This window comes from Gigantopelta aegis, chromosome 3 (assembly GCF_016097555.1).
Source record: "Gigantopelta aegis isolate Gae_Host chromosome 3, Gae_host_genome, whole genome shotgun sequence".
Classification (NCBI taxonomy): Eukaryota; Metazoa; Mollusca; class Gastropoda; order Neomphalida; family Peltospiridae; genus Gigantopelta; species Gigantopelta aegis.
In genome coordinates this window covers 17,601,409-17,622,576 of record NC_054701.1, presented here as the reverse complement: position 1 = coordinate 17,622,576, position 21,168 = coordinate 17,601,409, and the positions used below count along the sequence as shown (strand labels likewise).

The window sequence follows — 21,168 nt, the reverse complement described above, 5'->3', positions numbered from 1 at the left end:
GGTCGATCCCCGTCAGTCAGCCCATTGGGCTATTTTTTGCTCCAGCAACGACTGGTACATCAAAGGCCGTGGTATGTGCTATTCTGTCTATGGGATGCTGCATATAAAAGATCCCTTGCTGCTAATCGGAAAGAGTAGCCCGTTGCGTGGCGGCAGCGGTTTTCCTCCCTCATTATCTGTGCGGTCCTTAACCATATGTCCGACGCCAGATAACCGTAAATAAAATGTGCTGAGTTCGTCGTTAAATAAAACATTTCCTTCCTTTCTTCCAACCGTTGGGTCGAGTTAATATGAGTCGAGTTTGTTTTGGGGCGAGTTGACCTGCTCACATTGGTGCCCTCTGGTGGTGAAAATGAAAGTGATAATCGTAGATTGGTTTCTAAATTCGCTTCGTGTAAGCTGTTTGGACATTGTGAAACCATATTTCTTCGTATTTTTCTTGTTTTTCTTCGCCATGGACAAAGAAAACCAGAGTTTAAGATCAGGATTTCTTCTGACACGAGTAGGTTTGATGTTTTATTCAAAGAAAATTATGTTGCTTTTACTGTTACTTTAGTACACATTTTTAAATCCTTATTTTATTCTCTCATACAAGCTGTCGAAATATTTAAGTGACAGCATTATGTAAACATGGTATGGACTAACTAGTTCATCAAGATTAACCTCGACTGCAAGTGCAAGTTGACTAGTTCATCAAGATTAACCTCGACTGCAAGTGCAAGTTGACTTGTGTTTGCACTTGCAGTCGGTTAATCTTGATGAACTAGGTTTGGAACTATGGTAAAAGTTGAACCGTAAAAGTTAAAACATAAGTATACAAAGGTAAATTAGGACAGTTGTCATTGAAGGAAACATAGATGGAATCAATAAGACATGTTTTGTGCATAGATAACTGTCACTAACCAAAATGTTCCAAGGTAAGCATTATAATTTCATCTCAATTTGAATTCATTTCAGTAAACATTGGCATTCAAAGAGTAAACTTACTGCATTGTCTGTGCCTCTTAAAGGCTGGTTCCCATGTTTACACAAGGATGATGTCAACTGAAATGTAAGAATATGATTAGAAGATGGACAGTTCATGTTAGTCCAAGTACTCGTCCATTAAGAGCTAATTTGGACTGTCATAATTGCTCTCTGTCATCAGAGATAACTCCATAACAAAACACCTAGATTTTTGCTTAGACTCAGTAGGCAAAGATCCCCACTGTAATAAAACAATACTCCTATAGTGTGTGTATTGGTAATTAATATATGTATGTGTGAAATATGTGTTGTCTGCAAAATTAAAAATAATCAATGAAATGGTCATGGGTGCACAGATTTGAAATTATAGTGGTTTTCCACACTGGGCAACCAGTCACTGTTTGTTGGTTGCCCAACATCATCTCTTGGTTGCACATAGGTGCCAGAAGTTGCAAACAAACTGATTGGGCTATTAATATATTTTTCAATCTTTTTCAATATTTCAATCTTTATTTTTGTATATATATGAATAATACAAAGAACCAGGGATTCTAGATTATGGTAACCCTAGTGATAGTCGAGGCATGGGATTTTTAATCCAGATACCGACTCCAAACCCTGAGTGAGTGCTCTGTAAGGCTCAATGGGTAGGTGTAAACCACTTGCACCGACCAGTGATCCATAACTGGTTCAACAAAGGCCATGGTTTGTGCTATCCTGTCTGTGGGAAGCGCAAATAAAAGATCCCTTGCTGCTAATCGGAAGAGTAGCCCATGTAGTGGCGACAGCGGGTTTCCTCTCAAAATCTGTGTGGTCCATAACCATATGTCTGACGCCATATAACCGTAAATAAAATGTGTTGAGTGCGTCGTTAAATAAAACATTTCTTTCTTTCTTTCTTTCTTTCCCTAGTGATATTAAATGTTGGGCTAGCAAATAACTACTATTGTCATACCCAACGGCTAGTGAATTGTTTTAGTCAAATGTTGCAGTTAAGTCTATTTTGTAAATATGAATATCCTTTCCTCATCCCAACCCCCAATGTTAGTGTTTTTAAGCTCCATCTCCCTGTTTAGATGACATATCTGATTATTACTAGAACATACCACAAGTAAATAATGGTACATAATGTTGTATACTAAAACGCAAAAGAAACGCAGGTCCTGAAAATGCGAAAGAATTGCACTTTGTAAAGCAGTATCTTTGGTGGAATTGAACCTCAACTGTGTTAAAGGACATGGCACACACCCACACCGCAGTCCCACCTGCGTGTCAATTTCATTACCTGTGTGACGTCACGAATTCTCAAAACACGTTGTTTGCACGTGCTGGATCATCCGTATCATGAATCCAGTGCAAACACACTCATTGAAATGCTTATAAAGCCTACACACCTGGATTTAATCGCATAAATTCAATTTGAGTAGTGACAGACAACAGAATCACATTTTAAAAATGCCGCGACTAACGCAACTCCAGCGAGGGATGGCCATCGGGATGTTGCAAGCCGGACAGACCCGTACTGCTGTAGCCAGACAATTGGGATGTCATGTTTCGACAATCGCACGCCTTTCTCAACGTCACCAAATCACTGGATCTGTGAACGATCGACCACGCACCGGCCGCCCGAGGGTGACAACCGCAGCCCTAGACCGGTACATCCGGGTGACCCACCTTAGGAATCGGATGCTGCCAGCAGCTAACACCGCTCACCAGGTGCGTGGTCCACGTGGTCCAGTGTCCGCCGATACCGTCCGACGCCGTCTGAGGGCAGCAGGACTCCGTAACCGCCGTCCTTATGTGGGGACCAATATTGACCCCTCGGCACCCCGCCAACAACGTCAACAGTGGGCGCAACAACATCAAAGATGGCGACGTGGCCAGTGGCAACAAGTTCTGTTTACTGATGAGAGCCGTTACAATCTTTCCAACGCTGATGGCCGAATCCGAGTATGGCGACGTCGACATGAACGTTACTCCGACTGCTGCGTTCTGCAGGCCGACCGATGGGGGCGGGGGTAGTGTGATGGTGTGGGGTGGGTTCTCATTCAACCACAGAACACAACTTCATGTGTTCAGACAACGCGTTAATGCCGCCGTGTACCAAAATGACGTCATCAACAATCACGTCGTTCCCTTCTTTGCCGCTCACCCACGTGTGCGCTTGCTGCAGCAAGACAATGCCAGGCCGCACACTGCCAGGGCAACACAGGCGTTGCTGGCTCAGCACAACATCCCAACGTTGCCGTGGCCAGCCTTATCACCGGACATGGCGCCTATCGAGCACGTCTGGGATGAAATCGGACGTCGCCTTCAGGCTCGCGGACAACCTCAGAATATGCAGGCGCTGGAGGCAGCATTGGTCCATGAATGGAACTCACTCCCTCAGGCATTCTTTCAACGGCTTGTCAACTCAATGAGGAGACGTTGTACTGCCTGTTTGAATGCCCAGGGTGGTCACACGCGATACTGACTTTGACAATGCTACAGGTCGTCTCTTTCACATTTTTAACATGGACCCCCACCCTACTTTATGACATGAAACAATAGCCAAAAAGGAATTCAATCAAACATTTCCAACACCAATGTGTGCCGAATTGGTGTAGCTCCAAAATAAATGTTGAAATCTTCATTTCGTTTTGTTTTTTTAATATTTTATATCCAATTTAATGAGAACCTGCGTTTCTTTTGCGTTTTAGTATATATAATTTAGATGGCTTAAATGTGCAAATATAAATTTACAAACAGTATTCATGACAGAATACAAACTAATAATATTTATCAGTATGGACCTACATTAATGATCATTGATTAGGTCAATGCAATGTCACATCACTATATTAATTAGCCAGCCAATAAATACAAGTTGGTTTTGTCTGCTTAATATTAAGCACCATTATTGCTTAATTACACAGCCAATATAAACAAGCCACTGCCATCTACTTAATATTCAGCCTTGTTTTCAAATTCATAACAGGATCACATGCTTGGGTCTGATGTCAGTGATATGTGGATTATTAAACAAAGACTTGTTTGTTGTCCTTAATTAGCCATTAACAAATAGACCTCTTTCACATTCCCATTGTGCATGTGCGCGAAGAGTACCGTCCCTTGCCGAATTGGACAGTATCGAGGCTGTATACAAATTGGTGGGCATGATCGATAGTTGTCATGAGCGTCGTTAGTAGCTTCGTAGGAGCTGTGAATCTTTAGCGACTAACGTACATATTTCGTATAAGATGTTAAAATGGCTGCGAAAAACGGTCTACTAAAGTTTACATCGGGTTGGTTTAAGAACAAAAGCAGGGAAACATTAACTTAGACGAAGTCTCTGGAGCCATCTTTCAAGGGTATTTTAACAACGCAAAATTAAAAGTAATGTTTGTTTTATTTAACGACGCCACTAGAGCACATTGATTTTTTATCTTACCAATGGCTATTGGACATCAAACATATGGTCATTCTCACATAAGCTATTCTTTTACGACAGGCAGCAAGGGATCTTTTATTTGCGCTTCCCACAGGCAGGATAGCACAAACCATGGCCTTTGTTGAACCAGTTATGGATCACTGGTTGGTGCAAGTGGTTTACACCATTGAGCCTTGCAGAGCACTCAATCAGGGTTTGGAGTCGGTATCTGGATTAAAAATCCCATGCCTCGACTGGGATCCGAACCCAGTACCTACCAGCCTGTAGACCGATCTGCTAACCACGACGCCAATGAGGCCGGTCAAAATTAAAGGATTCATACAATAAAATTAACTTTAGTGGAATGTGTTTGCTACTTTTAACAATTAGAATTATAGTTAAATATTCACACGGATTTACCAGTGATGTATCAGTATTTAAAATTTAATAAAATATGCCTCCCCTTCCCCCTAAAACCCCCCACCAAAACCCCTATCACAGCTCTATTTTCCCTTATCGTTTCATTAAAAAAGACAGTCGTATAACTACTAATCAGTGTTACATGTCTATCCACAAATTATTTATTTTTGTATTTATTATTTTATTTTATTTTATTTTCACTATCATTTATATCAGATAAAAACAACTTCACTTGAAATAATATCTGATATTTACGAAGTTTTAAAACATATATGAGCCGTCACACGCGAAAACTTACAACTTAGCATGACGTCAAAAACCGAGTAAACGTGGCTCAAAGTTTAACGTCACAAGTAAACGTTGACATGCTGTTTGCGTTGTTTGTTTTGAAGAATTTAGAAGATGACATGTTCTTCTTTACATGAAGATCAGTTTGAAGTAAATATATATCTGTATGTACAATAGTGTTTGGTTACTGTTTTGTATTTTGTACCTAAGAACATTGGTCGAGATCATTAGCGATACCATCAGTACTTTGATACACATTTTAAAGCATAGGGAGAAGTCCTATATATCGATATGGTATGCAAGTATCACACATTTTAATAATGTACATGATTATACATAACATAAAGTTCAGCAACGTTTCCAGAGTGGTAGACCCATGCAACCCGATACGATCCCAATTTGATGTTTGGTCTAACTTATGAATATTGTATATATAACTTCAGGCCCGTAGTCAGCATGATTAGTGGGGATGGGGTGATAGAAATTTCATGTAAATGGAACTCGTCAAACGTGAGCGCTGAAAGCGTGGAACCGTGGGGGGGGGGGGGGGGGGGGGGGGGGGTCGTAAATTTTTATATATATATTTATATATATATAGAACCCCTTGCCAGACAATGAGATGAGGCCGGTTACACTCAAGAATAATACAAACTTTTGCAATCTAATTAAAATTAGCTCCACTGTTACATGTGGATCTAACAGCAGCCTGTTAGAGCTCATGTCCAGTTGACCTTTCATTCGACCAATCAAAACCCTACTTGCAAAATCATGACAGTGATTTGAAAAGAATTTGAAAACATTATGCCGAGGGTATACAAAATGATTCGGGTGAATTACGAAGGATGCCGGAAACTAATTTCAATATAAAATTTATTTCAAGACACAATGCTGTTAGATCAACTGGTGAGACTTGTAGAGCTAATTTTAATCATATTGCGAACTTTTGTTCCAAAATATACATTAACAAGTTGCATTAAGTTGTGGTATGCATGTAAAATGGCAAAACCGTTTGTTTTTAGTCGTACCAATGTGTTTATAATAAATGATACATGGCATACTTCTCACATCCCACAAACAGGATAGCATACACAACATCCTTTGATAGATCATGGTTGGGACGGGAAATAATCAAACGGGCCCACTGAGGAGGATCGAGCCTTCAGTAAATGGAACCTCAGACTGACGTTCTTGCTACGTTATCCCGGTCATTTGGGGACAAGGACTTTTATATGTAAAATCCGATATATTTTTTTCATTTACGTGGAACTCTCAATCCTGGGGGGGGGGGGGAATCGTCAGCTTGCTCTGAATGTGCACATAAAGCCCTATGACCTGACCTGACCTGACCTGACCTGACCTTGGCACATATCAAATTTGTTTGTAAAAACAACTCAACAGATTTCAAGAATGCAAACAACTTTTCATTATTGTAAGTAAATACATGCATTTTTATTAAGTAATACTATTTCTGGAAGATAGAATGTTTTGTTCAATGAACACTGTCTGAAAAGTATTCAGCCGCATAATCATTACAATGTCGATAGGATCCGAGATCAGATTTCCACATCATAAAAATTGTGTCATTTTTTAAAAAACTTTTTTCTTTGACTCTGCTATATTTAAAAAAATATTTTGATGCTAAAAACTAGACTTATAGATGAATATATACGGTACCTATTTACAACTTTTCACTCTTATAAACCATCATGATGTAACATTAAATTTGAATGCTTCTTTTAATTGTAAAGTTCTGAGTGCAATGTGTGAGGCTTTCTAGTAGCCATTTGTGTTAAATCATGTTATATCCCCCATTTATATTATCTGTCAATCAGGGGTTGGGTACTTGTTTATCTAGTGAATTTATGCAAAGTGGATATGGCTATCAAGTTTATATTCATGGTTGCCCATTGGACAACCATTTGACAATGAATATTAGCCCACAAACACAGCCCTCGCGGACTACCAATTTGTGCACCCCTGAATGGTGTTTAAACATAAGATGCTTCTTGTATTGGAGCAGAATAGTAGTGTCATTAAACGTTCATTCATTCATTCATATCTTTTCTTACTCAGTGGTAGGCAAAAATCCTGGATTTTTGTTATAGAATTACCTCTGATAGTAGAGAGCGATTATAACTGTTCAAATGTCTGTCTAGTACTTGGCCTATGTTCATGTTAATAGTTTCCACAGTTTATGTTACATGTAATTAACACTTCTTTTTTTTTTCTTTTTTTTTGGGTGTGTGTGCGTCACTAAATCACAGAAAAGGATGGCAAGAAACACAGCAGGCTTATATCTTTTCTGTGGAATATAATATTTTGGTTTGACTTAGAAACTGCAGTTGAGATGTAATACATTTTGGATGTAATCAATTCATTTATTATGGTCAGTTTTGAACTAAATTGTATCAGATGATGGAGTTTGGCTCTTTATGTATTTGGCCTTTGGTGTATTTGTTTCAGTGTCCAAACTACAAGTGGAAGGCCAAGTGGTACAGTTTGAGTGAAGAGCAGCTGATGTGCCACCACTCGAAGAGCAAATCCATTATTGTGCTCACTGTGCCACTTAAAGGATGTTCCATTGCCTCTCCTTGTTTTGATCTCGAAGATGTCAACCCAAATGTAAGAACCTATTTTAAATTGTTTCCAACAGTTTGTTAATTAACAATAGTTTATGTTATTATAAATTTTATGTAATTCCAAGAATATACATGTTCATTTTTATGTTACATTCACATGTAGTTATTACAGGATTTCAAATATGATCATGGGAACCAATCGGAAACTGTTTTTAGGTTACATGAAAACAAGTCATGGGAACCCATTTTTAACACCATTGATTTAAATTATTGCAAAAATGTGTGCAAAGAGCTACATTTTCAAACTCAATATTAAGTTGATTTTTGACACGCCATCTTCATTATACTCATGGTTGTGATTTTGACAGCCAAATAAAAATAATAGTTTAGGCTTACATTATTTCCTCCCATACAGAAACCACAGGAAATAGTGGGGCCTATTTGATTGCCACCTTTAGTACTCAAGCACATGCGTGACGTCGACTTCAGTGACAGTAATCAGGAGGTTAAATATTTTCTACAAAATTATATTTGATTTAAATACTAGTTGTTGACCTCTATATTTAAGAGATACACTACAAATAATTAATGCCAGTGATTTTGGTTCAAATGTGTAACACGTTTGATTTGAGCACATGTTGGAACTCTTGATTCGGGTTTACCTGAACCGGAACACTGAGAAGTTTGGTTAACACAGCAATCCGAATTGGATCTTGTGATTCTGTCAAACACACGCTCCAATAGTGTGATATCAGAAACATAATGTTTTTTAAATAATTATAATTATATAAATATAATGTATTTTTTCCTTGACTAGTCATACTCAATATATAATAATCCTGGGAAACAAAATTTCGGTTCCGTGATTTTACCAACACAGTACCAGAAACAATTGTTACCATGAAATCCGAAGGCCTGTTATTATAACTTTTCAACAGTCTTTGTTAATTAGTCGCTGACCCTTGACCCCGGGGTAACAAAACGTGTTTCACTAACAAACTCATTGAATTTGCCACAGTTGACCATTTAAGCAAGAACTTGTAAGTAACACAGAGTTGGAATTAAAAAGTAAAATATATGGCCTGCTGTTAAGTTTTTTTAATAGCATGTCAAAAGAAAAATTGCCTGCTAATGGCAGTTATTGCAGCCATTGCAAAATAACAGTTTTTACGATTTGCATAGCTCATACCCTGTAGGTTAAGGGAGACCACTCGGCTGTGTTGATATTTATATTCGTACGGAAATTAAATACTTTGTCCATTACATTTTGAAGGAAGATGGACTATTATTAAAATATGGCCTGCTGGGAAAAAGACGGCATGTGGTGAGGGGAGGGTATGGGATAGTGTGTGAAAAATTAGGATCTCTGAAATGTATTTTAGAGCAGTAATGAATGAACACAACAGAATCATGAGCTAAACAGCAGATGAGATAATTGTACATACATCTTTAATTTGAAAAATGACCTGCAATTTTTTAAAATTGTTTTAGGTGGTGAATTTGTATTTCACCCACTAGCTTTTCGCTTTTTGCAGGCCGCTATTTCGAGCCCTGCCTTCGTGCCCTTCTTTTGAAGAAAAAGTTTGCCTTGGTACCCCTCCAACTTGCCTTAGTGTCCTAATTTTTGTAATTAAACCAAAGGCAACACTTGCAATGCACCCACCTCCCCACCCCGAAAATTAACATTCAATTATTGAGTGTATTTTGATATTGGTTTTTGACTTCCAGTTGTTGTTCAAGATCAGTACACCCGAGAATGCTGAGTTGTATTTTCAAGCTGGAAGTCCAGAGGATCGCGAGGGCTGGTCTCATGCTATTGTCGCTGTTATTCGACTTCTCAGTACATCTCAGCAGGTGGGTATCGCGAGGGCTGGTCTCACGCTATTGTTGCCATTATTCGACTTCTCAGTACATCTCAACAGGTGGGTATCACGAGGGCTGCTCTCATTCTATTGTCGCCATTATTCGACTTCTCAGTACATCTCAACAGGTGGGTATCACGAGGGCTGCTCTCATTCTATTGTCGCCGTTATTCAACTTCTCAGTACATCTCAACAGGTGGGTATCGCGAGGGCTGGTCTCATGTTATAGTCTCCGTTATTCCACATTCATATGCATCCATATTCATCAATTAATGAATTGTAATGATTCGACAATTGATCTCGTATTCATTACTAAGATGCCTAATAATAGTCATTGATGAAAACAGTCTCTCGAAACAATGCTTACCTTTTTGGTCTGGGCTAGTTGAAAGTATTAGCTGTATTACTGTGATACACAGGGCACTAGCCAAAGCTGCTGTGAGGGCTAGGAACCTTGTCAAATACTGTCTTTGTTGTTCTTTTCAGATTTCACGTAATAAAATGCCATTCCAAGACTTCAGAGCTAATGCCAGTGTGAGGTAAGATCTGTACAGATGTCTCAGCTGGTGTGTGTGTGTGTGTGTGAGAGAGAGAGAGAGAGAGAGAGAGAGAGAGAGAGAGAGAGAGAGACAGAGAGAGAGAGACAGCAAGTCAGCCATTTTAATGGAAGAATCAAGTTCATGTTTTATTTAATTTAGTGTTTTTGATGGGTCTTGCACAGTAGCAGGAAATATAAATGCAGCATACAGACTTGTTATTATTATTAATAATGTGTTGACATTTGTCAGATGCATTAGCATGAAGGTTAAAATTGGGCTTTATTTATGACATGAAATTGTATATTGGGACGTTTGAGAATAGATAAATATGTCATTTATATTTGAGCACATTATTACAAGTAAACATGGGTTTTTGTCATGTAATGTGTTGTCTGCATGCAACCCCCCCCCCCCCCCAAATCACACGTCTTTCTTTTCCTACCACTTTTTATATTTTTTATATATTAGCCTGTCACCCCGTAACAAATGTAAAACAAAATCCAGTGTGTTGTCCCCTCCTCAGTGTGGGTGCATGCCCCTTCCCCCCCCCCCCCCCCCCCCCCCCCCCCCCCCCCCCCCCCCCCCCCCCCCCCCAATATAAAATCCTGGCTACACTAATGCAGTGTGTAATTACCTGTGTTTTGTTTTGTAGTGAAATCATTGGAGCTATCCAGGACCCAGATGCTGGTGTTACAATGGCCGCTCACCTGCGGGATGGTGTTGTCTATAACAACTGTTTTACAGGTCAGATTTATACTGTACACTGCATTCATAAACATGTTAAATAACAAGGTAAAATGTAGTGAAAGATATAGAGATTATTATACGAGCTTGTGTGTCGTACTGATTTTACGAAACGAGTGTCAGGAGTTTTGTATTGCCCGAGCGAGAGCGAGGGTAATACATGAATACTGACACGAGTTTTGTCAAATCAGTACAACTCACACGCGAGTGTAATAATTTCTTTATTATCCATATTATTATTATTGTTGTTTTATTTATGAATAACAAGATCCAACTCAAAATGTTTCAGCCACAACTAGAAGGAGACGATGAAATGATGTCATATTTCAAATGCACAGTCTGAGCTAGGACTGGAGAAGCAACATCATGTTATGACGTCGCTTCCCAAAATTACACCATTACACTTGTTATTACACGTGTGCTTCGTATGATTATTATTAACTCTCTCCCTCATCTTCCTTCTGTCTGTCTGACCATCTGTCTTATTTTCCAGATGGGTTTTTTCACAATGCCTTGAGATATTTGAGTTGAAATTTTGTGTATATCTTTATTGTTTACTTTATAACTTTCATGACGATTTACCCATTGCCCTTGAAGTTAGGAGATATAAAAAATAGTTTTCAGACATTTTCTTCTTTAATGCCTCAGGATATTCAGCTGAAAATTTTGTATATAGCTTTATCATGTTCTTTCACAGATCAAGTTTAACTATCATGGTGATTTACCCAATTTTCATAGAGTTATTGCTCTTGAATTTAGGAGATGCGAAAATTTGTTGGACCCATTATTGCTTTAGCAGTACTTTTCAGAATGCTTGTTTCCTGGTTGCTAGTCCTTCATATTGCTAGCTTCTTTCAAAAAAAATACCTGAAGCTAACATAACCACTAACGTAATTCAGCAGTAATTGATAAAAATTATTTAGTACATGTAGTATTAAACAGGCCTTAAAGGATTTGTGAACAGACCACAAAACGTTGTCATTTTGTTCTGCATTGCCATACTATAAGTCTAAAAACATTTTTTTTTTTTTTTTAACTCTTAATTTAGTGTAAATAGCTTAAAACAACAAAATAATAAGGCAGTACCAAATCCTTCCCGACTTTTAATGAGCTGGTCTGTCACGTGGTCTGCTGACGTCAGAGACGCTACTGCCAGCCAGAGGAAGTGAGAAGCCAGTTCGTACGCGTGTGTTAGTTTCACTTTAATTTCTGCGATTATTTCTGAATGGCAAAATGGTGGGAAGAAAACTTTTACCTGGACATACAGCCGTACCAGTTCGAGCCTTTGGCCGAACGGTACAGGATCGTGCTATTTGGACATGGGGATTTAATTTGTTTTATTTTAGGGGAGGGTTTTTAGCCAAAAAACAAGTACCCATATATATATATATATTATAAATACGTTTGCTGGTTGTAAAACTATTTGGTGGAAGTCATTTGGCTAGGGCCTAATGAATGTTTTACCTCGGCATTGCGTCTTTTCTGAAAAGCGGACCTAGGGCGGCGAATCGGCATCTCTACCGAATTTTCAACAAACTCCCTGTTGGTAAATACAGTCGGGACAGCAGTGCCTTTTAACGAGATTCTTGCATTGCTGTATCCCATCTTAGCCATTTCAACCGGGTCCCGAGCGAAAGCATCCTTTTCGAAATGTGCCGAACACAACCGACTTGTACATTTTGGTGTCCATCCCTTCTCACCTCTCTGACACCGATGGATCCAAATGTTCCTTCTAGAATCACCTTCCGGCGGAAACCTAAAAAAGCTGATTCCTGATCCCTTTTTTGATTGGTTTTGACATCCCCATGCCACACAATAAACCATATTATAAAGGATAATTCCGTAATTTAACTCAGTGTTGTTCGAAGAAAGCACGCTTTTGTAATGGCAAACAATAGGCTACTGAATAGCGGTTCACGGTTGGACAGCGTCTCTGACGTCATCACGGAAATTGCCGATCTTTGCCGGTAAAATATGCATATTTCCCAAAGATGTCAGAATTACGAATTGTACTGCTTTTAAGTAGTGAAATAATTTTTATATATTTTGTAAATTATTTTTTTAGTCATATTTGGCATCATATATTTACACAGTTACAATATTTAGACGCTGTTCACAAATCCTTTAAGGTTTCACATTTTTATAGGAAGCACTTTTTTGGTCCTATGCTGTCCTGTGATCATTAGAACCCATCGAAAACTGTTCACAGTAATCACAGTGATGGTAAGTAACGGATTTTCAGTTCTGTGATTTTGCTGACACTTTCCCAGAAATAATTGTTTCTATGAAATCCTGAGGTCTGATTCAAGATTGTGAACAGTATGTGACTATACACACATTTTACATTTCATCTCTAGGCAGTAATATGATTGACTGGTTGATGAGGTGGTCGATTGTTCGTAACCGTGACAACGGGACGGCCATGGCCCAGACCCTGCTGAAGCTAGGACACATACAGGAAGTGGACCTGCATGATGGGATCAGTGGAGTCAGCGCCAGGTTCAATGACGGTGAAAGGCTGTATAAGTTTGTACGTGTTTGACATCTGATAGCCAATGATTCATTAATCAGTGTGCTCTAGTGGTGTTAGACAAAACAAACAAACTTCAAAGTTTGTACATTCATTGTTTATGAGATGATACAATCATGTAGACATGGTAACAATTAATTTTTAAATGCTTTGTTTCTGATAACGAGGTGCAAGTGAGATGATTGAAGACATCACCTTCATACCGCGAACTAATAATTATATAAGAAAAATTACATAAGATTCACTAGCAAAGTGGGGGTGGGGGTGTTGGAGTCCATGTCCTCCACAAATCTCACTATTTCCCCACCACCTTTTATTTCTGCCTGTCACCCCATAACACGACTCTTAGTCACTAAAATCCTGGATACACCAATAATACAATTAATATATCAATCATGGCAATAAACATATATATTTAAGATGTAGAATAATGATCAAAACATTTTCTTTTATACTATATTATTGTTAAGTATTTAAACTATTCTATGAGTTGTAGTTTGATTTTTGTTTACATGTTCATTGAGGAGAGATTTTATTTCCTTTCCTTGTGATAAATAGCATTGAACTACTATCACAAAGGGGCGAGACATAGCCCAGTGGCAAAGCATTCGCTTGATGCACTGTCGGTCTGGAATCTATCCCCGTCAGTGGGCCCATTGGGCTATTTCTTGTTCCAGCCAGTGCACCATGACTGGTACATTAAAGGTTGTGGTATGTGCTATCCTGTCTATGGGATGGTGCATATAAAAGATCCCTTGCTGCTAATCGAAAAGAGTAGACCATGAAGTGGCGACAGCAGGTTTCCTCTCTCTATCTGTGTGGTCTTTAACCATATGTCCGATGCCATATAACTGTAAATACAATGTGTTGAGTGCGTCGTTAAATAAAGCATGTCCTTCCTTACTGTTACAATATTATTATACTAAATGATGTTGGGGGTTTTCTGTTTAGACGTCCATTAACCTAGGCTTGAAGCGGAACAGTTTCTATGACAGCACTGATGATGATTCAAGTTCGTCCGAGGATGAGGAGGAAGAAGACTCAAAGAGAGAGAAAATCAAGAAGGGAAAAGTTGTCAAGGAAGCTTTTCTGATGAAGAAGGTTTTCTGACTAATTCTCGTTCTGTTGTACTCTAAATCAGAAAATATTAACAATCTACCTTTCTTATGAAGAACGTTTTCTAACTAATCCTCATTTTGTTGTATTGTAAATCAGAAAATATTAGGCCTGTGTGTTAATTTTCTTTTATAACATAATGAATAGTTAGTGACACATTCTACTCTTCTTTTTTCTTCTCTCTGTCTCTCTCTGTTTTCTTTTTTCTTTCTTTTTTTTTGGCCCATATCTCAACTCTTCCTCATTCATCTGAAGTTTATAAAAGGGTTTTCCTTCTTCTAAAATGTGCATGTTAAGACATTGTGAAAATATTTATCTAAAATGAGAAGACCATTCAGAAGGGTTGGCATGCAGTGTATCCAGTAAATATATAGAATATTTATTGATCATTTCAGAAGAACCTTCGGAAAGGTTGGCATGTGGTCAAGGCTTGGTTACGGGAAAAACCGCCATATTTTCAGTACCAGAAAGCATCCTATGTGTCGGTGAGTTTTTTAAACCTACTCAGGCATTCCAATGATAGATAAAACTCAGCCAGTGCCAAATTGATTGTCTCGATGCACCAGGATGTTGTTAAAACAAACAGTACGTTTCTCTCTATTTCCATGATTGTTAGACACTTGATTAAACAGTGTGCTGGGGTGTTGTAAAACAAACAGTTCTTTATTATAGTTAATGTTTTGTGCTGTGACTCAAGTCATGTGTGTGATGTGTTAATATTGTTTGTTCACTAACCGAGTCACTGTGTTGATGTGTTAATACTGTTTGTTCACTGACCGAGTCACTGTATTGATGTGTTAATACTGTTTGTTCACTGACCGAGTCACTGTGTTGATACTGTTTGTTCACTGACCAAGTCACTGTGTTGATGTGTTAATACTGTTTGTTCACTGACCGAGTCACTGTGTTGATACTGTTTGTTCACTGACCGAGTCACTGTGTTGATGTGTTAATACTGTTTGTTCACTAACCGAGTCACTGTGTTGATGTGTCAATACTGTTTGTTCACTGACCGAGTCACTGTGTTGATACTGTTTGTTCACTGACCGAGTCACTGTGTTGATGTGTTAATACTGTTTGTTCACTGACCGAGTCACTGTGTTGATGTGTTAATACTGTTTGTTCACTGACCGAGTCACTGTGTTGATGTGTTAATACTGTTTGTTCACTGACCGAGTCACTGTGTTGATACTGTTTGTTCACTGACCGAGTCACTGTGTTGCAGGGTTGTGAGGACCAGATAAAGACAAAGCTGATCAGTTTGGAGGATAGCACCGTCACCGAGCAGGTGAAACCAGCCACTGCGAGTAAAGGTAAAGTTTAATTAACATTACAGCCATTACGAGTAAAGGTAAACTTTTAATTAACCTTATAGCCACCATGAGTAAAGGTAAAGTTTAATTAACATTACAGCCATTACGAGTAAAGGTAAACTTTTAATTAACATTATAGCCACCATGAGTTCAGGTAAAGTTTTAATTAACATTACAGCCACTACGAGTAAAGGTAAACTTTTAATTAACATTATAGCCACCATGAGTTCAGGTAAACTTTTAATTAACATTACAGCCACTACGAGTAAAGGTAAACTTTTAATTAACATTATAGCCACCATGAGTTCAGGTAAACTTTTAATTAACATTACAGCCACTACGAGTAAAGGTAAACTTTTAATTAACATTATAGCCACTATGAGTAAAGGTAAACTTTTAATTAACATTACAGCCACTACGAGTAAAGGTAAAATTTTAATTAACATTACACCCACTAGAAACCAGCCACTACGAGTAAAGGTAAACTTTTAATTAACATTACAGCCTCTACGAGTAAAGGTAAACTTTTAATTAACATTACAGTCACCCACAAGTTACGGTAAACTTTTAATTAACATTACATCCACTAGAAACCAACCATCACGAGTAAAGGTAAACTTTTAATTAACATTACAGTCACCACAAGTTACGGTAAACTTTTAATTAAGATTACAGCCACTACGAGTAAAGGTAAACTTTTAATTAACATTACAGTCACCACAAGTTAAGGTAAACTTTTAATTAATATTACACACATTAGAAACCAAATAATAAAAAAAAAAAAAAAACAGCCACCAGGTACAATGTTGAAGTGTTCGAGATACCAAGTAATGTGTGTTGTGTTACAGGGCTGGGTATTGAGTCAAGTCTATTTATTAAGCAGTATTTTCTTTTTATACATATCCTGACTCCAAACCTATTGCACTTTCCCCTTTATCCAAAGGCACTCCTAAGAAAGAAGTAGCTATCGCATAACCGGATCAGGTTGTCTATGATACAGTCTATGATGAAGGTTTTAGCCATTTAACTGTATATTGGGGCCAGTCCATGGGACTAGTGGGAAAGTATTCATGAAAAGAGAGAAAGATCCACATTATCTCCAATTTTGTGTGTCAAATGAAAATGTGTGAGATAGTATGTTTTGTGTTACAGAGCTGGGTACCAAGTCAAAGTGTGCGTGGTATCGACTGTGTATTAATTAGTATGTTTTGTGTTACAGAGCTGGGTACCAAGTCGAAGTGTACGTAGTATCGACTGTGTATTAATTAGTATGTTTTGTGTTACAGAGCTGAGTACCAAGTCGAAGTGTGCGTGGTATCGACTGTGTATTAATTAGTATGTTTTGAGTTACAGGGTTGGGTACCAAGTCGAAGTGTGCGAGATATCCACTGTTTATTAATTAGTATGTTTTGTGTTACAGGGCTGGGTACCAAGTCGAAGTGTGCGAGATATCCACTGTTTATTAATTAGTATGTTTTGTGTTACAGGGCTGGGTACCAAATCAAAGTGTGCGCGGTATCGACTGTGTATCCGAGATAAAAAAGGAAAGTGTGTGACACTGCAGACTCGAGACGACCAAGAGAAGTGTGAGTGGCTGTCTCAGCTCCGACATCTTAACTCGACTGACGGCAAACAGACAAAAACACAGACCGCTGGAACTAAAGAGAATCTTTAGAATAAAGAGAAAATAATGAACTAATGAGAATCTCTACAAAAGAGAAAAAACACTAACTGGCACACTGAACTACTAGAGAGAATTTTTACAACAAAGAGAAAACACTGATGTCGTGTACACTGAAGTAAAGAGAATCTTTGTTGTTAACAGCTGGTTTTTTATAATGGTAACTTTTGGCCTCGATTCATGAAATAACCGTAGTTACAGTTGATGGTTGTGAATGTTATTCTTTGTACCCAAAAACTTTATAAACTGATTTCATAAAGAATTTGTAGGGTTACTGTAAATATCCTTTTACAACTGAACTTTGTGCTAATTTATAAACAGTGCCTTGGTTACTGGTAATTTTGCACATCTTTAAGGCCTAAAAAAATATGTGTGTGTTTCAGGTTTCATCTTTGAAAAAATGGGGTAGGTACCTGTAGATAGGAACTTTTTTTTTTTTTTTTTTTTTTTTTTTTTAAATCAAACTTGAGAACCCGTAATCGGCAGAGGTGTTCTAAATTTAGTTTGCTGATTGCAAAAAATCAGGGATCATGATTTTAATTGTTTTGGGTTTTTGCTTCAAAGTTTTTTAGGGTCGCTACATAAAATTAAGGTAGGTCGGGAAAGCGGGAAAACACACATTTGTTTTTAGGCCTAATGTTTGTTGGGTCACAAATTCATATTAAGTTAATCATCATGAAGTTATTTCCGTATTTGTTTGGACATCAGATCCAAAGTGTATTTAAGGGTTATTATGTGCCTTTAATATGACTTTTCACATGCATAAGATTTTGGCATTTTTAAAGATATAAAATTATCAAATTTCACCTGACATCTATGTGAATGGTTTACTAGTGCCATTATACAAGTTTTGTAAATTAGGATTCATCTGTGGCAGTTTTAAGCTGGTGCACATTATGAAATTGCTGCCAAAACGTTACATTCACATTTGTATCATTTAGGACTACAGTCAGTTTGTGAAATGAGGCTCAGGTTGCTAGAGTTAAAAAGTTTAGTGAATTCAAGTTCAATAAATTATTGTGCCTATCTTAACACAAATTTTTTAAATGCTTTAAATACTATAATAATGTTAACACTGAAAAGAATTCCATAATTATTTTTTTGACATATTTTAGTTAATTATCAAATCGAATTGTGAAAAATATAAACAATATTAATGGCAGCTGCACAACACTGCCTTATTTTTCAGTTATAATCACTGAAGTTTATTGTGCATTTGTGATGTTTCTTTTTCTGGTTGATCTTACTGTACCTGTTATTTGTGGTTGATCTTACCGTACCAGTTTATTGTACAAGTTTTCTGTGGTTGATCTTACCGTACCAGTTTATTGTACAAGTTTTCTGTGGTTGATCTTACTGTACCAGTTTATTGTACAAGTTTTCTGTGGTTGATCAAGTTTATTGTGGTTGATCTTACTGTACCAGTTATCTGTGATTGATCTTACTGTACCAGTTTTCTTTCTGTGGTTGATATTACTGTACCAGTTATCTGTGGTTGATCTTACTGTACAAGTTGTCTTTCTGTGGTTGATATTACTGTACCAGTTTTCTGTCGTTGATCTTACTGTACAAGTTTTTTTTTGTGGTTAATCTTACTGTACCAGTTATCTGGTTGATCTTACTGTACCAGTTGTCTGGTTGATCTTACTGTACCAGTTATCTGTGGTTGATATTACTGTACCAGTTTATTGTGGTTGATCTTACTGTACCAGTTGTCTGGTTGATCTTACTGTACCAGTTAACTGGTTGATCTTACTGTACCAGTTTATTGTGGTTGATCTTACTGTACCAGTTATCTGTGGTTGATCTTACTGTACAAGTTATGTGGTTGATATTACTGTACCATTTTTCTGTCATTGATCTTACTGTACCAGTTATCTGTAGTTGATCTTACTGGACAAGTTATCTGTAGGTTGGTCTTACTGTACCAGTTATCTGTGGTTGATATTACTGTACAAGGTTTTTGTGGTTGATCTTACTGTACCAATTACTGTGGTTGATCTTACTGTACCAGTTATCTGTGGTTGATCTTACTGTACCAGTTATCTGCAGTAAAGTAACATTTATTTATATTGAAGACCGCCGTTACCTTAATATATGAGTGAAAACTAGTCTGAAACTAAACGGAGTGAGTACACAGGTGGGGTGCAAGAAGGTGATGAAGAAGAAAAAGCAGTAACTGTTATACCCACTGAGAGTTGTAGAACAGTTAGCTAACAGTGAAAAAGGTGGTTGGCAGCAGAAGTTGCCTAAAATCACTGTTTGCCATATACCAAGAGGGTTTCTGCCTGAGGGTACGAAGGGTAAAAAATTATGTACGCTAAAATACTGGATACATTTTTATAATTTTAGAAAGATTATAGCAAGAGAACTGCTGTTTAACATTTGTCACAGTAAATGAAATGCAGTGTCCAATTTCAATGATATGTCAAACCAGTAACCACCTAGTATTGGCATGGTCTGTTTTATTTGTATTACTTACTTTTGAATTAATGAACACACTATGGATGGGAGGTGTGGGTGGGAGCAGTAATATACCTGTGACAGATACACAGTACACTGATTAATGAACACACTATGGATGGGAGGTGTGGGTGGGAGAAGTAACAGTACATGAAACACCTGGATGGGAGGTGACACAGATACACAGTACACTGATTAATGAACACACTATGGATGGGAGGTGTAGGTGGTGACAGATACACAGTACACTGATTAATGAACGCACTATGGATGGGAGGTGTAGGTGAGAGAAGTAATATTATACCTGTGACAGATACACAGTACACTGATTAATGAACACACTATGGATGGGAGGTGTGGGTGGGAGAAGTAATATTATACCTGTGACAGATACACAGTACACTGATTAATGAACGCACTATGGATGGGAGGTGTAGGTGAGAGAAGTAATATTATACCTGTGACAGATACACAGTACACTGATTAATGAACACACTATGGATGGGAGAGTGTAGGTGGGAGAAGTACACTGATTAATGAATGCACTATGGATGGGAGGTGTGGGTGAGAGAAGTAATATACCTGTGACAGATACACAGTACACTGATTAATGAACGCACTATGGGATGGGAGGTAATATTATACCTGTGACAGATAGGTGGTGGAGGGAGGTGTGGGTGGGAGAAGTAATATTATACCTGTGACAGATACACAGTACACTGTTCCAAACATTGGGATGGCACTAGATGTTCCACACATATATATATCGTAGACAAGCCACACACTGTAGAATATACTATCCACATTGTTCCATATAGCGGGCAAACTGCAAATGTTATACATGGGAAATGATCTCCACACATTGTCAAATATAGTAGACAATTCACATACATTGGCAGATGTAGACAATCTACATGTTAGGCTAAACAATAAATTTCTGGTCTCTGGTCAGCGCATGTCTATTTTGACCCTCGCGCATCAAATTCTTTTTTTCTTTTTTCTCGTGTGCATTCTGATTTCAGTTTGAATATGCCCCTTATTTCAGTATCAAATAAACCCACCTTTTCTGTGCAATCCATGCTTCAACATTTTTTTTTAAAAGCTGCATCGCGGCATCAGTTCTGGAACTTACACGGTAAATAATCTACACACAATGTTAAACAGACAATTCACCCCCATTGTTATATGTAGTAGACAATCTGCATGTTATTTATAGAAAAATAATCTATGTAAACTGTTAAACGGACAATTCATACAC

At 37.9% G+C, this 21,168-nt stretch overlaps 1 protein-coding gene across 1 annotated transcript; it reads left to right on the top strand.

The window, feature by feature from the left end:
* The first annotated feature begins 426 nt into the window (after positions 1-426).
* On the top strand, positions 427-19,991 carry LOC121367621 (pleckstrin-like). The gene is made up of 10 exons (XM_041491907.1): positions 427-502; positions 7,547-7,705; positions 9,391-9,516; positions 10,011-10,063; positions 10,716-10,807; positions 13,165-13,337; positions 14,289-14,438; positions 14,849-14,938; positions 15,679-15,766; positions 17,254-19,991. The coding sequence occupies exons 1-10, from the start codon at positions 455-457 to the stop codon at positions 17,439-17,441; spliced, it is 1,167 nt and encodes a 388-aa protein (XP_041347841.1). The 5' UTR covers positions 427-454; the 3' UTR covers positions 17,442-19,991.
* The last annotated feature ends 1,177 nt before the right edge of the window (positions 19,992-21,168 follow it).

Excerpts from the sequence above, each read along its gene's own strand:
- LOC121367621 (XM_041491907.1), top strand. The coding sequence starts at position 455 with ATGGACAAAGAAAACCAGAGTTTAAGATCAGGATTTCTTCTGACACGA. Across the intron at positions 13,338-14,288 it reads GTGAAAGGCTGTATAAGTTT|ACGTCCATTAACCTAGGCTT; the intron begins GTACGTGTTTGA and ends TTTTCTGTTTAG. Across the intron at positions 15,767-17,253 it reads ACCAGCCACTGCGAGTAAAG|GGCTGGGTACCAAATCAAAG; the intron begins GTAAAGTTTAAT and ends TTTGTGTTACAG.